Source organism: Ambystoma mexicanum, chromosome 1q (assembly GCF_040938575.1).
Source record: "Ambystoma mexicanum isolate Mex_15411 chromosome 1q, UKY_AmexF1_1, whole genome shotgun sequence".
Classification (NCBI taxonomy): Eukaryota; Metazoa; Chordata; class Amphibia; order Caudata; family Ambystomatidae; genus Ambystoma; species Ambystoma mexicanum.
Window position 1 is genome coordinate 829,899,222 of NC_090922.1, and position 17,380 is coordinate 829,916,601.

The 17,380-nt window shown below is 46.9% G+C and overlaps 1 protein-coding gene across 1 annotated transcript in view; it reads right to left on the minus strand.

The window, feature by feature from the left end:
- The window catches only part of XPR1 (xenotropic and polytropic retrovirus receptor 1), a 1,026,978-nt gene that overhangs the window by 302,296 nt on the left and 707,302 nt on the right, over positions 1 to 17,380 (minus strand). Inside the window, exons 8-10 of the mRNA XM_069641450.1 lie at positions 10,049 to 10,236; positions 5,539 to 5,718; positions 4,306 to 4,471 (exon numbers count right to left, since the gene is read on the minus strand). Of these exons, the coding sequence (XP_069497551.1) occupies positions 4,306 to 4,471; positions 5,539 to 5,718; positions 10,049 to 10,236 (534 nt within the window). The remainder of the gene's footprint in view (positions 1 to 4,305; positions 4,472 to 5,538; positions 5,719 to 10,048; positions 10,237 to 17,380) is intronic.

A 17,380-nucleotide genomic window follows, 5' to 3' on the forward strand; every position in this document is an offset into this window, starting at 1 on the left:
AGCAGGATTGGCAAGCTCCCTGCAGATTTTGAAAGGTTTGGCCGAGTTGTTAGATGCAGCCGAGACGTGGGCTTGGATGAAGGCTCTCTTCTCAGAGTGTCTTTATGGCCTTTGGAGCAGGCGGCAGTCCAGTTTGTCAGAAGGTGCGCATGATGCCCTCCACTTCCTCTCAGCTGCCCTACATTTGTGTTTAAGGGTGGCGAGGTCTGAATCATACCAAGAGTCGCACTTGGATATGGGCTTCAAACGGATCCTCATGACGGGGGCAAGGACGTCAAGAGTGTTAGAGATAGAGAGATGAAGGTTAGAGAGGGCTGTGTCAGAGTGTGAGTCAGTCAAAGGTGTAGGAGGAGGAGTAGCGGTGAAAGCCTCAACTGACTCTTGTCATGAGCCGGATGACCGAGAAGGTAGGTGGTAGTGCTGAGGTCGGTTTGGCCTGAGGGATAGAGAGGTGGGAGGAAAGGAGAAAGTGGTCACTCCAAGAGGGAGGAGTGGTGAGAGGGTTTGAGAGGGGTAGGTCCGAAGAGATCAGAACATCCAGAGTGTGCCCTGCAGAGTGGGTCAGGCCTGAGGGATGAATAGAGAGAGAGAGGGGGAGTTGCAAAGGTTGCGAAAGAGCCCCAAAGATGGGCTAGCAGCATCTAGGTGGATGTTCAGGTCTCCGAGGAGAATTTGAGAGGTAGAGTTAAGGAGGAGGAGGCGAGGTCAGCCCACTCAGAGGAAGAGGGCGACCTGGCTAGGCGGCCAGTAAATAGTGGCCACAGTGAGAGAGGCCAGGAGAGACAGAGAGCCTGCAGACCAGGCATTTGAAGGAGTAGTCCTGCGTTGGAATGACAGAAGCAGGGATCCACGCAGGGAAAATCAAGTTTACACCCTCACTGGGACAGTTTGTTCTGGGCTCGGAAAGGATCTTGTAGCCATCAGGAAAGAGGGTGTCAAAACCTGTGAGAGAGCTGGCCGTGAACCAGATCTCGGTGAGACTGAGTACATCCAAATCAAGCTCTTCCAGGAGACGGCAGATGTCAGAGGAGTGCTTTACAGCGGAGCAAGAGTTGAGAGTACCGATGTGGAACAAGTTGCCACCTTTGAAGGACTTCCGTGGAGGGGTACAGGCCAGAGGTACACCCTGCGGAAGTGTTGGAGTTGCCCGAGGAGGGGCAGAGGACTAAGGAAGAGAAGGCAGGGTAGTCAGAGATGAAGAGTGTCAGAGGTGGCCGCGGGGTGGCCAAAGAAGAAGAGGGTGCCGGAGAGGTGGCAGAGGGAGGCGGCAGCAGAGGAGCCAGAGAGGGGTAAGTAGGGATGGCAGGCAATGAACCGAGTTGAAGTTGAGAAGGCGCAGGAAGCATCTATCAAAAAGGAAGAGGGCCCTGGACCAAGACGGTGCCATTAAAGTAGACATTAATGATGGTCTTAGCGGAATGGAAGGGAGCCAGGAGGGCCTTCCATCTGGTGCAACCATTACATGGGCTCAACAGCCCCTCGGAGCAACCCCGTAATTCTTAGTCTCTCTGAGAGCCTTACAGAGTTGCTGCTGCTCCGCGGCTTCCCCTCTCCACAGGATAAGCAGCTTGCCGGTTCGCCAGGTGCTTCCTTCCAGTTACGCTGGCCTTCGTGCTGGGCTCCTCCTCCACTCCTCACAAGCTTCTAGTCTCCACCTTCCTCTACAAGAGTTCCAGGTCCTGCTCGGTAGGACTCCTGGGATCTTCAGCGGGCGTCTTAGCATCTCAGCTTCCTGCCCCATAGCACGTAAAAACTTGTTTCTGTTCACGTTCTGCTCCTGCACCTCTTCTAATTGGGCATCCCTGACTTCCACATTTTATACTCATTCAAATTGGGCTGCAGGTGAAACAAGTTATTCCCAATTGCCTGACCGTGTTCAAGTCCATTATTGTGACATGCCTGGCCTCTCTTTGCCCCAGTACCAGCGTGGTGTTGGTAATAGGAAATCTGCATTACTCTTGGTTGCCTCCTCTTCTCAGTACAGGGAGGGGAGGTTAAGTCAGTATTAGGAAAGGGGGATACCATGTTTCACATTCAGGTACCCTCTCTCCAATCCCCAAGGACCCTCCACTCGGGTGATCCTCCCTCTCTTGTCCACCACGAGGATCAGGATCCAAAAGCGATGGCCTTTCCCTGGCTAACTGAATAGAAGATCGCTGGTGAGTAGATGCGAGATTACCTTTAGGTTTCTCACAGTACCGACACCAGGGTAGAAACTGGTTGTGAAAGCTGGAAATCCTATCCCTTCTTTGTGTCCTGTGTAGGATCAAATACCACAGGGATGATTAAACTATATTCCACCTGTTTAAACAAACTGTAGAACAGACCCTAAAGTGAGGTCCACCAAAACTGTAAAGTGTGCAGTTAGCCTTTATTGAACCAGAAAGTTTCAAATGATACAAAGGCTTCCATAAAAGCAAGCGCTGGTTGATGTAACATTATGAAAATGCAGTGCAAATCCAAAATGACCAACAGTCAGAAGGTGGAAGGCAAAGCCAGTGAATGGGGCCGGAGATCGATCAGAATATGGAGACTAAAACTGTTGCAAGCCTCAATATGCCGAGACTGAGAGCTGGCATGGGTCGACGCAAAATTCTTCTGAATGATCAAATGAAAGTAAAGCCTTTTTTCTTTTTAAAAACCCACTTTGGAGCATCAGATTGAGGGAGAGAGCGTGCGAAGGAGGGTGTGGGGGGGGGGGGTGAGGGGAAGGATGGCCCGTGCAAAGGGGGAGGGGGAAGGCCGGTGCAAAGGGGGAGGGGAAAGGCCGGTGCAAAGGGGGAGGGGAAAGGCCGGTGCAAAGGGGGAGGGGAAAGGCCGGTGCAAAGGGGGAGGGGAAAGGCCGGTGCAAAGGGGGAGGGGAAAGGCCGGTGCAAAGGGGGAGGGGAAAGGCCGGTGCAAAGGGGGAGGGGAAAGGCCGGTGCAAAGGGGGAGGGGAAAGGCCGGTGCAAAGGGGGAGGGGAAAGGCCGGTGCAAAGGGGGAGGGGAAAGGCCGGTGCAAAGGGGGAGGGGAAAGGCCGGTGCAAAGGGGGAGGGGAAAGGCCGGTGCAAAGGGGGAGGGGAAAGGCCGGTGCAAAGGGGGAGGGGAAAGGCCGGTGCAAAGGGGGAGGGGAAAGGCCGGTGCAAAGGGGGAGGGGAAAGGCCGGTGCAAAGGGGGAGGGGAAAGGCCGGTGCAAGGGGGGAGGGGAAAGGCCGGTGCAAGGGGGGAGGGGAAAGGCCGGTGCAAAGGGGGGAGGGGAAAGGCCGGTGCAAAGGGGGGAGGGGAAAGGCCGGTGCAAAGGGGGGAGGGGAAAGGCCGGTGCAAAGGGGGGAGGGGAAAGGCCGGTGCAAAGGGGGGAGGGGAAAGGCCGGTGCAAAGGGGGGAGGGGAAAGGCCGGTGCAAAGGGGGAGGGGAAAGGCCGGTGCAAAGGGGGGAGGGGAAAGGCCGGTGCAAAGGGGGGAGGGGAAAGGCCGGTGCAAAGGGGGGAGGGGAAAGGCCGGTGCAAAGGGGGGAGGGGAAAGGCCGGTGCAAAGGGGGGAGGGGAAAGGCCGGTGCAAAGGGGGGAGGGGAAAGGCCGGTGCAAAGGGGGGAGGGGAAAGGCCGGTGCAAAGGGGGGAGGGGAAAGGCCGGTGCAAAGGGGGGAGGGGAAAGGCCGGTGCAAAGGGGGGAGGGGAAAGGCCGGTGCAAAGGGGGGAGGGGAAAGGCCGGTGCAAAGGGGGGAGGGGAAAGGCCGGTGCAAAGGGGGGAGGGGAAAGGCCGGTGCAAAGGGGGGAGGGGGAAGGCCAGTGCAAAGGGGGGAGGGGGAAGGCCAGTGCAGAGGAGGGGGAAGGCCAGTGCAGAGGAGGGGAAGGCCAGTGCAGAGGAGGGGGAAGGCCAGTGCAGAGGAGGGGGAAGGCCAGTGCAGAGGAGGGGGAAGGCCAGTGCAGAGGAGGGGGAAGGCCATTGCAGAGGAGGGGGAAGGCCAGTGCAGAGGAGGGGGAAGGCCAGTGCAGAGGAGGGGGAAGGCCAGTGCAGAGGAGGGGGAAGGCCAGTGCAGAGGAGGGGGAAGGCCAGTGCAGAGGAGGGGGAAGGCCAGTGGAATGGGTGGTGAGAGGGGAGCGCATGCAAGAGCGTGCATGTGTTTCGAGAGCGTGCGTGTGTGTATGAGTGCAAGTGTCTGAGGACATGCATCAACGCATATGTGTATGAGTGAGCGCAGGGAGGTTGGGGTGGGGAGAGTCTTTATGCACGCACGTGTGGTGTTCTAGAATCCTCCCAGATTGTGAGAATCTGAAGATTTCAAGATTAAGTAGTAGGGATTTAGGTTTAGCATAGCCAAAACATACCTGGAACAAGCAGCAGACCCCTGTTGTTAGTCCAGTCGAGTTCGAAGCTGTAGTAGCATATCATGTATTCCAGATCCATCAGTATCACTGCCAGACTGTTCAACTGATCTGCCAGCCAGAAATCAGCAAAGCCCACCTTGTGAAAGGGAGCCGTGAACACCCGAAACTGCAAAGCAAAGGAATGATAAGTGAGTATCAACGAGCAACAGACTGTGCCATGCTTCCACCACAAACAGGTAAGGAAACAAACTAACGTGTAAGAAGACCAGGAGCAGTGGATTGAGCCATCCATTTGCTAAACGGAGAGCTCAACTAATCTTATAATGGAATTAGACTAAAAGCACTGAAAAGCTAGCCACTTCACTAAAGGAAGAAAGGAGTGCATGAAAATAAAAGTAAGGGAAAAGGTAATTTCTGATCGCCAAAACAAACCAATTACAGGAGGAAAAGGAGAGGAACATGCCAAAGCAATGAGATCAACCATTCCACCTGCTACTTGGCCCATTGGATTTAAAAATAAATCCAGGAAGGACAAGACCTTGGGAGACGAAGAGCAGTGGGTTAACAACCTATACAATTGCTGCCAGAACCACCCACCTAAGGGTAGAGAGGATTATATCAAACCAAATGTAGTTGGCCAAGTCTTCCCCATCATGCTCACTCAACCAATTCAAAAAAGGAAACTGAGGCCAAGAGCCGTGCTCCAAGGTATCCAGCTGCACCAACCAACTATGGCAAAAGTGTAGTCTTCAAGACCAAGATCAGTGCAATGAGCAAGCCATCTGCTGCCAAAGGATATACAAATAAGGGAAGGGAGAAACCCAAGACAAAAAGGTAGACAGAATAACTATCCATCCACTACCACCTGACAGAGCTGAAGTATTAAATTAGAAGGGGGAAGTGAGGGCATCCTCATGCTAAACAGTATACTAGGTCTTGATTTGCTTTAGCCATGCTATATCAGCAATAGCTTCACTCAGTGGGAATAATTGAATGCACACAAGACGTTAAATGACTCCAAAATTAAAGAACAAAGGTAAATAAAGACAACCAGACCTGATTAACATGTCTCTTTAAAAAAGGAATTTGGGATCGAGCCTACTGATGTCTTGGCCTGGAGTCTCACAACTAATTAAGGCAGGACAGCTATTTTACAGGTAAACTTGTTACTTTTGTACAAGAATCAAACATTTTACAGCCTGGCTGCACAACTTGTCTCAACCAATTACTCACCAGCAGTTTCAGCAGCCAGAATCGTGACTTGTAGTAGCAGGTCTTGGTTGGGTTGATTAGGAAGAGCAACATAAATCCGTACAGGATGAGGGGGTTCACCTGCATGGGCACCATCGTGGATTCTCCAAAAAGACACGAAAGCAGGCTCAGGCACCACAGCATACCCAGGAAACCAGCAATCTAAAGAAACAAGTGCAGATTATGCACATTTTTCCAGAGTACTGAGCTATACAATTTGATCACCCACTTCATACCAGGATCCCAGTGGTTTGGGGACAACTGCATTGCAATAAGGCCATACTATACCCAGGAGCTGCACTTTGAAGCACCACATAAAAGCCTTTGGTCAGATAACACTAAAATGCCATTTGTACTGGATAGGTATAATAAAATAAGCATGATATGTGTTGATACCTGGCTATACCGGCACTTTGGTGCAGCCAGTCTACCAATTTCTTACTGTGGCATGGAATTTGTTTACTGGGCATCAAGGGTAAAGAAAACATAAGTGTTGTTTCATGGCTAGAGTGTCATACATTGGGCACCCAGTTTGGACTTTTTTTGTATTGTGCGAGGCATTTTTGGAGTATGTCTTTCAGGGGGTCGAAGGGATCAAGAGTAAGACTAACACAGTGGCATGTTTGGTGTTGGATATAGATGTATCATCACAAAAGAAAAACGAGTTGGGGAAATCCTACCTATCCCTAACTGTAAGAGGGGTTTCCCTGCCTCAACAATGTGTCAGGATGTTTTTAAATCAAGAAAGTCCTCTGACCTGCATCCAAAATCCTAAACTGACCCTCACACACTAAACTTAATAAAAGGTGAAAATATGTATGTCTTCTGGCTGCACACCCACAGTATCTTTCAAGAGTTCCAAACGTAAAGTTCTAATGTGCAGAAACGATCAATGAAGTTCCACCAGAAAAGGGGGCACTCTCGTCCCCTAGATTCCTTCTGGTTCTTCACTTGATACCTTTTAATGTTCCACAAGCTCAAGGAGGAAACCTCTGCCCCTGAGTTTTTTCCACTCATACAAAGTTCTTTACAATATCCATTTTCTTGCTGTCTGGATCACATTTGTCTTTCAAAAAGGGGTATGGTTTTCCCGTTATTATATCTTACACAGTTCACGGAGGGTTTTCAGCCCCTGAGCCTTCTCAGCCTTTTCCTGTCCCGGGTATACACTTTTACCACAGCATTTTATCCTTGTATATGGGTGCAAGTCCCAGACACGATGCTTGTCTTGTTTGCTATCCTGCTAGGACCTTTCAGCTCACCCATCACCACCTTCTGTAGCCAGATTAAATATTTCACATATTGGGTCACCAACCCCTTCTCAACAGTCTCAGTTTTCGTGTCTAACACTTCAGCTCCCTTATCTGGGCTTTCTCAAGTGGTCATCGGTATGTGGTATTTTCCGTGAAGCGCCCCAGTATCCCATTCACCTTCCCTGGGCTTATTGGTCTTCACTGGCTGTTTCGGCATCCCTAGCGTTTTACGGTTTTCTTTTTTTCTCCGCTTGCTGACCGAGGATGCATCTCATCGGCTCCCTAGTCCCCGCTTTGCACTACTGCGGCAAACATTTCCGACTTTGTTGCACGTAGGTTTCATCAATGCGCCTCCTTCGGCGCCTCTCCTCCGGTGTCCCAACCAAAGCTGGGAACAGGCAGCCTCCTGTTCTACTTGCCTGTCCCATATTTGAATGTCCTGGGACTGATTAGCCTTTTCCAATGACTAGAGAGCGGTTTAGGCTTACCACTTCCAGTCTTCCTCCGCTTCCTCATCTCAGTACTAAAAAAAGGGGGTTGGGGCACGGGGAATATATGCAAAGCTGATCAGAAAAACATAAGGATTCCTTGTCCATATGACAATTAGCCATACAAGAATTGGCAAAGGGGACTGTGTCACTCAAGTATGCAATTATGGGATTGTTCTGATCATGGGGTTTTAGTTTGCCTCCCTGGAGTTTGTCATCCCCTACATGGTTCTCCTGCAGAAAACCACCACCAGGGTCAGAGTTGGGTAGCTTCTGTCTTTCCCTGGCCACGTATGGGAAGCCTCCCTCCAGGGAATCAGTGACGATATTGCTAGATTTGTAGCACGGGATACTAATACATATTGGCAGAGCCAGCATGGACATGCTTTTTTATAGTATCATTACTGCATTATTTACAAAGCAAACAGGAGTATGTTATTAAGTGGAAATACTGCCATATATTGATGCTGCCAGAATGGAACTGTATGAGCACATTCTGCGTGAACATGTTATTATATTGGCCTATATTGTGCGCAAAGGCGGCATGAAAATGCATTGGGAAATGCTTGTGTGCACTGTTGGTGACTTGCATCTATTGGAATTTTGGATCGGAGTTACCCTGCAAAACAAATTGCAAACGGCCTTGCTTTTCACAAACTTTTTCACAGAAAGTGTGCTGTATAATGCACGATATTAACCCCTTATTCAAAAAATGTTCTTAGGTGTAGGGAGAGGGTGGGGAATACCCCCCAAATCTCCTTTGGTTGGTTAGTACTCCCTTGCTACACTCAGTCACTCTGGCATATTAGTGGGAAATGTTTTTGCCCCCCAATTAAAAAATTCCCCAGCCACCACTGGCTGAGCGACTGTTGGGTGAATGGGCATGAATGTGTGTGTGCAAGGTTGGGGCCCAGAGAAGGGGCACTGGAACATGGCCATTTATGTACATGTAATACAGGCATTTTTGTTCAAGTTAATGAATGACATTACAAGGAGAAGGGTTGCTAATGTTGGTGTGGTGGTGGTTATAATGCAAGCGGGAAGACAGACTGGACATTTGTGGCATGGCATTTTCTGCGCACATAAGGGGCAAGGTCAATATGATGTGGTTTATTACATGCAGAGGCTAGGGCCATTTGTGCAGCTAGCAAGTAAATGTTTTCTTACTGTGCAATTGCATGTTTTACTGGTGTTAAAGACAAAGTGAACATGATGAGTATTCTTACATGGTGGTGCGCAAGTTGGGCAAGCATTTGTGCAGGAACAGGTTGTATTCCTGTGGCAGGAGCTTTTTACTGGCATTAAATTAACAATGTTCTTACATGGGGAAACTGGCAGAGCCAGTATATTAAATGTTTTCTTATGGTATCATTACTGTGAGTAATATTACTGGTCATGCTCAGAGTTGACTGGTACACTTGGGTGCCTATAGCCTTGCACAGCCCCCTTGTTTATACGCTAGGTGAAAGATTTAAGGTTTGATTAAAACACATTCACCTAGTGTAGTGGGTGGTGTGCCCCATCAGCAGCATGGTTATCATGGGCATTGCACATGTCCGGTGGTCCAGGTTGGTCCAGAGTGCGGCATGGGCCGTGCTTTGTTACCAAGCTTCGGGGTGAGCCCATCAGCCTGGCTTGCAGGGGGCCCCACATTTTGTGTTCTGCTACTCTCATGGCTCACAGGCAACCAAAAGAAAGATTGCAGACCTCAACAGTGATCCTTTTTTTTTCAAAAACTAGAGCTAAAAGGGTAAAACTTCGGATTAAAGCTATGTGTGTCCTATTGCAGCTGTGAACAGAAATGAAACTAATACCAGGGAGGTGCCTTTCAGGAAAATTTTGAAAGATTTTAGATTAATTGAACTATTAATTGTGGAACAAAACCATTCCTAGTCTGCATTAGCTCCCTTGGAGGCACCCATAGTCAATGAAAATGCTTGGAATGCGGGCTGTATTCACAAAAGGAAGCCTGCGTTCCGAGCAATTTCATTAGCGTTCGGCGCTTCCCGGCTCCCTCTTCCCCATTAGAACCCATGTAGATTCCTAACATGGGTGCACACTTTTTTTATAATTTTGGAAAATGAAAGTAAAACCTTCATTTATCTCAACGCGAGTCTCTGCACAGTGCCTTGAGCCAATCGTCCCCTCTTCAATGTTAATGATGAAAACAGACTTCCTGGCTGAAGGCACTGCAGCGTCGGGGGGGGGGGCAAAATAAAGGTATGTTTTACTTTAATTTTATGAAAAAAAATAACAAAATATTACCACCGTGTAGGGATCTACACAGGTACTAATGGCGATATGCCCCTTGGTGGCTGGGCCCACCCAGTAGGTAAAGGCCTGCCATCCTCGTTAAGGGACCCTGGCTACGCTCAGCCCCTTAACTCGGGTGTCAGGCCATTACCTACAGGGTGAGCCCGCCACCTTGGGGCATATCACCTCAATAGTAGCAGCTATAGATCATTGTGTGGCACAATATACCAACACACTGAACACAAATGTTTTTGTGGGGATTGTCACACCTTCGGATATCACAACATTGCCAATACATTATCTTTTATTTTCATTGCCTCTGAATTACCACAGTTTATGTCGCTTTATCCTTGCAGATTCCAAGCCCCACTTTACTCTATTCCTAATATCACATTTTTATATTCTTTACAATCTTTTCCAGTGACTTTCCTAGTATACCAGTTTTTCTGGTAACCATACGCATCGACCCTTCAGAGTCAAATTCGTCCTCAAACTTACCTCAAAAAGATGCTGGTGTGAGAGGTTATTCCGGGGGTTCAGCTCAAAGATGAGGACGTGGTTCACACCAGCCTGGCGCCAGCCGTATGTGTTTATGCCCAGCAGGAACAGGAATTCGATCAGTAGGAAGCCACCCCGATAGATACGCACCATAGGCCACACATTACTCCCCTTGAGCCAAGCCACACCTAGCCAAGAAAAAGAGAAATCCAGATGTCAGTCACTCACTAGCTCATAAACGTCAATCCAAGAAACCCAATGCACTCCCTTCCACGCCCAGAGCTATTTCAAATTTTACATTAGCCATACAATGTGTTGTGATACAAGAAAAGTGCATGCAGCAAGGAGAAAGGATTTGGATAGGCCGGTTACAGGGTCTGCATTTGTTTAAAAAACACGTTGATAAGCCAATGCTTAATCTTACCCGACTAGTATTTCTGTGGAGCTACTCCCATCCATTTCACAAGCTAAAGCTATACTATATAGATATGGCAAATTTACATGTAGCTCAGTGCTAGTCTACTACAATCAAAAAATGGCGCCTGTCATAACTTTTGGATCAGAAACAAAAGAGTCTCAAGATCAGCCTTTTGAAACAGAATTGAGGGCAAATTTTGGTAGAAGGTCCTCAACCTGCCCCAAAGCGTACAAGTATCCATGATGAGATTTGAATTAGGTGCAGTATCCCTATGTTACATACGCCTAGAAATTATACGCCTTGTTAAGAAAGTGTATGTTGGCTAGTCATACAAATGACTTGTTGAGTATTCTAGCAACTTATCTAATGACTTCAAACCATGTATTTCCGCTGAAATGGAGAGACTTTACGTAAAATATACTATCCGATGCTGAAGTTCCGATTGACCTACTCTTACAGAATCCGACACGTGCTCACGGAAAGCTATGTCAGGCTGATTGGATTCTCACCCAAAAAAAAAATGCAATTCTTATAAAGATTTTCATTCTAATCCTTTGAGCCTTAAAAAAACTACAAACCATGGCGAACTACTTAATTAAATGTCTGCATGCTCACTTTAGAAGCACATATTTAAGATTCAGGTTTAATCTGTGGCCCACACAAAGGACATAATGGCCAGGTGCGGTATCATTGGCTCACATAAGAGTACATGTCGTTTCCGTCAAGAATTGGACCAACGAGAAACATTGCAGCATTTGTTAGTTGAATGTGCAAATGTACCTAATAAACGCATTTATTCTTTTAAACGATTTTATAATGGATTACCAATTATGTCTGCTGAGGACTTATGGAAACAAATCTTCTGTACAGAACAACTGTTATAATAGCAACTATTCAATTTCTAGAGTCCCTTGAACTAAAAGAGTCGGAATATGTGTTTAAGTTATCAAATGGTCCTCACTAGTGTGATTACATCACCATATATGAAAGTTGAAATATGATCATGAGATGTTGGTTTGTGCGCCCCAAATTTTAATCAAATACAGCTGTGAACATATGATCTTGTCAAAACAGGTTATGTCCAATATTTTGTAATGCAGACACAGAAGTATACGAACTGAAGGAAAAATGTTGATGCTAAAATGTTTTGTTTTAAAAGTATTTTAGCTCACATTTTAGAGGTGTTTTAGATCCTCTTGCCATGTCAAAGACGCACAGTACTTTTTTATATATTTTAACGAAGAGATTTCAAAATTGCACTGTCTTTTACAAGTTGTAGTTTATGTGTCAGTTGGACTCAACTGTAATGTATCTAATGAATGTATTATCAATTCTAGGAATTTGTGTATAATGTTAAAATTTAAAGGTTGAAATTAATTCAGCCAAAACAAATTTAAAAAAAATAAAACAAAGTGTGTTATAAGCGTTTTGTCGAATACATTGCATATCATTTAATTTGCAGCGGCTCGTTCCATGTTCGAATTAACATTGCATGTAAACTCATATAGTTTCTCATTTTGTGTGCCCTAGTGATTCTACAAGGAAGTACACGTTTTTGTCCTTCAGTCCCCGTCACTGCAGAGTTGTCACACCGCTATAATCAATTTTTTTTCCCTGTGTTATGTGTTCGTGCTCTGACTTTCACTAGCCTCCTTTCACCACTGCATACATGTATGGGTTGTTATTATTCTTACTAAGTTCACAGCTAAACATATGACTGAATTTGGTATTTTGCTGTAAACCATAAGTGACCTGTACCCTTATTATCCATCAGACATCTCGGGAACAGCGAGTGCTCAAAATGTTATGGAAGCTTTATGACAGATTTTAACAATCACTGAATAAAGACATTTTGAGACTGAATTGATACAGAAATATGGATGTCACCAAGGATTTTTCAGATTTAAAACAAAAACAATCAGATCATTTCTTTCTGAATTACATACGAGTCAAGTTCCTAAAAGTAAAAGTAAGCTATTCAATAATGCATGTTATTCATCATTCACAAAGGTTTCAATCCATGCTTGACAGAATGCAGCATAGCAACTTATAGCATGATATGCAATTCCAGTGGATTTAATAATTTGATTGAAAACTGCAAGGCAGCGTAGGTGTGTGTAGAGCAGACAAAAAGAAAATGCTTATTGCACACAATGGGCCCCTAGGCGGTCAGACCAAAAGCAGTGATTCAGAATACACTAATACAAGAAGTGCATCATCTAAACTCCATACCCAGGCATAGAAGCGAGGAAGGCGAGGAACATAATGATAATTTTCAACATAAAGTGTGTGGCTGAAGAGGGCATCAGAAAGAGTGGATGGAGGTGGTAGTATGCATGAGGCAGGTCCTGTATGTGAGGGTATAACAGCACATTTGTTTTTCTCTATTTAATGCCACCTCACATCATACTCCGATTCGTCCACTTCCAAGGGAGACAGCTCAAGTTTAAGAAAGATGTTCCTAGACCCTTAATGTAGGATTCAGGAAGTCTGTTGGGGCGTGGGGAGAGTGTTGGGTCTACCAAGTTAGACAAAAGGTCCCTCAATGGGAATCGTGGCAAAGCAGTTGGGCTTCACTCTTAGGAGGGGATCGGCTGGTATCAAAGTAACTAGACCACACAATATATGGTTCAAATATTTATGTACATTTATTTAGTGCTGCATTAGATTAAAAGGCACTGTCAAAGAAGTCCTTTATACTTGGCCTGTTAGTGTATTTTACAGGAGAAACCCAGTAACAGAATAAGGCATGAATTCCACTTCACTCCACGGCACAAAATACAGAAGTCAAACCCAACAGATACCTTTAATATTAGGCACATATAAGTCCTAAAAAAGTAGGGAAGAAAGGAACAATGATACAGGAAACATGCCAAAAGGTTCCACAGGCAGCAAGTAGAATATCATTACGGTACTGGGCCTGAAGATGTCCAAGATCACCTTTAGAAACAAGCAGACACAACGTAACCACTAGTAGTAACTGTAACACTATTACTGTCTATAATACAGTTAACTGCAGTGATTATATTAACATCTATAGTAAATCACTGATACCGTCTACAATTCAAGACTTTGTCCTTAAAATACTCAGAACCAATGAAAATCGCCCAGTTCAGCCACGTTTAGAGAATATCCAAAGGTTAACCCATAGGAAACAATGGGGCCAAATCCAACAGAGCTGCTGTAGTTATACCTTTACCCCACATGTGTGGCAGGAGAGAACCAGCCAGAGGGGGCACCAGAGAGGGCCCACAAAAAGTTACAGCCCAAGGTTTGAGAACCAGAAATCCAGGAAACACTGGTTGAAGATGGAGCATAAAGAAGGTCCACTAAAGGAAATCGAGATCAACGGAAGGGGAGAAGGGCCTCATAATCACACTAAACCAGGACCAAAGGGAACCCGATGGCAGAACAAAGCACCAGATGAGGACCCAGGACCCTGGGGCAAGTACTTACTGTGCTGGTTACATAGAAACCAGCCGAGGAATGGAGAGTGCACAGGGGTGGAGCAGGGGAAAGGGTGCTCCGGTTTAGTTCTGGCTAGTGGTGGTTGGGGCACCACGTAGAGGGACTCAAACACACAACCCAGAGCAAGGATTTACATGAATAAAGGGCCAACAAGGGAGATGCTGAGAGAGATTACCTCCTCTGTCCGTTACGTTTAGCAAGGCAGGAGACTGGGCATCATCGAAAACTGTGACCAGAGCACAGACAGAGCAAGGGTCACAGCTCAGACCAAGGAAGTGGGAGGGTACAGCCAGCTAGCAGCAAACTGGACCACAATGGATGCAATGGCACACAGGGATCAAGGCCATGGAGAATCCCCCACCATTAGGCACTTGAGTCCAGAGAATTTGCCAGGGAGGCAGCCCTGCAGACAAGGTAGATGTCCCATAAAGAAACAGCTAGCCCATCCAACAAGGAGGATTGCATGTAGGAAGCAAATGAAGAGCTCTGAATGGGCTTCCATCGGCATCGAAGAACAAGTTACTTACCCATGGTAACGTTCTTTCAACTGGATGTTCCTCCCATGTATTCCTTATCTTTGATATTTCTCAATATCCAGCTTGCTGCCTTGGAAAGAAAAATGTCAGTAGGGGGCACTGTATGTCGATGCTTATTCGAGTCGATGTCCCTCAGAGGCCTCTGTCTTCACGTCTAAGTCAACACAGGTATAAGTGGCTTGCGCAGCGCCCGTTGCTCAGTTCCGTTTCCGTCAGTCAGATGGTTACTCCCCTTGAGAGAGCACAGATTATAACCACAAAGGAAGTTTTACTGCAGGGTAGGATGGGAGGGGCGATAAGGAAGCTGTGGGAGGAACATCCAGTCGAAAGAACGTTACCATGGGTAAGTAACTTGTTCTTTGAATGGATTGCGTCCTCCCACATCTTCCTTATCTTTGATACACTCCCAAAACAGTAACATTATTCAGGGGAGGGAGTAAAATTGAAGTGATCAAGAATGCACAGAGTGCAGTACTGCCTTTCCAAAAACAGACTCTTGGCTAGTGGAGGAATCCAGACTGAAGTATTTTGTAAAGGTGTGTGCAGACGACCATGTGGCAGCTGCACAGATCCTTTATTGGAACTCCCTTCTGCAAAGCAGACAAAGTTGTGATACCCCTGGTCGAGTAAGACCTTAGATGTCCTGGGGGTCTTTACCAGCCAGTCTAACATTCTGAAATTGTGAAAATAATCCATGTAGAGATGGTTTGTTTGGTGATGGCTTTATGTATAGCCCACAAACTGGTCATTCTGTCTCAGTTCTGCCAATCTGGTAATGTAGAAACTCATTGCATGCCTAGGGTGGAGTCTAAAGCCTTTCTTTCTCTTTCCGGCAGAGGATAAAAGAATGGTAAGGTTCTTTTCCGAGTGATGTGAAATTCAGAAACAACCTTAGGGAGAAAGTTAGGCTTCACTTTCAATACCATTCTGTCTTTATGAAAAACAGTATAAGGAGGCTTGCAGGATAAAGCTTGTAGCTCACTCACCCTTCGGGCAGATGTTATAGCCACTAAGAAAACTGTTTTCAAGGTAAGAAGTCTTAACGGTCAAGAACGAAGAGGCTCAAAAGGAGCGCCCATTAGAAAGTTTAAAACCAAACTGAGATCCCACAGTGGGACCTGAAAGGGAGTCGGAGGATAAACATTAGTTAATGCTTTTAAGAATTGAATTACTAGAGGAATCTTAAAATAGGAGACTTCCTTGCAGTGCGCTTGAAGATGGAAAGCGCTGCAAGATCACCTTTGATCATACCAATCTGGAGTCCCAGATTTGCCAAGAGAAAAAGAAAAGATAACACCATGGGTGTATTGCATGAGAAAAGGTCAACATTCTTATCTCTACACCAGCTGCAGCACTTATTCCAACATCAGTGGTATAAAGATTTGTTTGCTGGCCTTCTGGCCAAAAGCAAAACCTCCATTACGTTGTCCGGGAGGTCCCAATCCTTGTATCTCAGCCTCTCAGAAACCATGCATGAAGGCTGAGAGTCCTGATATCCAGATGGACAACCTGACCGTGCTCTGTCTCTTGAGAGAAGGTCCTCTCTTTGTGGAAGACGAATCGGAAGGCAGACGAACATGCCCAGAAGGTCCTGGTACCACGTCCTCCTGGCCCAATCCGGGGCAATTGGATCATGGATTTCCTGAACCTTCTCAACCTCCTTATTACGGGGACAGGAGGAAATGCGTAGAGAAGTGGAAACTCCCAGTCCACCACGAACGCATCACCTAGAGCTCCTCTCGGGGTAAATTCCCTTGAGCAGAATAGTTCGCACTTCCCGTTGGAAGGTCACAAACAGATCAACTTGAGGGGTTCCCAAAAGGGGGGAAATCTCTTTAAGCACTTCATGAGCTAGTTCCCACTCGTGGGAGACTACGCTCTGCCTGCTCAGAGAGTCTGCTTTTGTGTTCTTCTATCCGGCTAGGTGAACTGCCGATAGAGAGATTCCTTCTTGTATTGCCCAGAACCAGCGCTGCATTGCCTCTCTGCACAGTGGTAGTGACCCTACACCTCCTCTTTTGTTGAGTTAGTACATGGCCACTGTGTTGTCCGTCATTATCGGGACATTCTTTACCCGTACAGAGGGCAGAAAGGCCTTTAGAGCTAGTCTGATTGCGCTCAGCTCTAAAAGGTTGATGTGCAGTTTGGACTCTGATGGAGACCAACGACCACTGATGGTCAAATCGTTGGTATGGGCTCCCCACCCCGTGAGTGAGGCGTCCGTCACTACGGTTACCTCCGGCCATGGTTGCCAAAACAATTCTCCTTTCAAGATGTTCTCCTGACAGGCCCACCACCGATGATCCAGTGAGACTCTGTTTGGGATTTGTCAAAGATTCAACATCCTTCCTGAGAACTGTGACCACTCTCTTCTGAGAGCCCACTGGAGAGATCTCATTCTCATGCGAGCCTCTGGCACCAGAAAAATGCAGGATTCCATGAGACAGAGCAATCTTAGAAAGTTGAAGGCTGTAACGTTGAGCATTCTGGAATTTTGTCACCCTCTGCAGAATGTCTTGAGCACTCACCTCTGATGGCGAGGCTTTTCAAAGGGATGCATCCAGGACTGCTCCGATGAATTGGAGTCTGTGATGGTATCATGTGGGACTTCTTGAAGTTGAGGGAGAAGCCCAGCCTGCGGAGGGAGTGGCAAGTGTAGCTGAGATGATCTAGGGCTTATTGTGGGGAACTGGCCCTGATCAGCCAATCTTCAGGGGTAGACGTGAATCCCCCCCTCTCCTGAGACTTGCTGCCACAACCGCCATTAGCTTGGTGAAAACCCTCAGGCGGAGGTTAGCCCAAATGGCAGAACCCGAAACGGATAGTGAGAGTTGCCAACAACGAACCTCAGATACTGTCTGTGCTTGTGATGGATCGGCACATGAAAGTAAGCATCCTGGAGGTTCAATG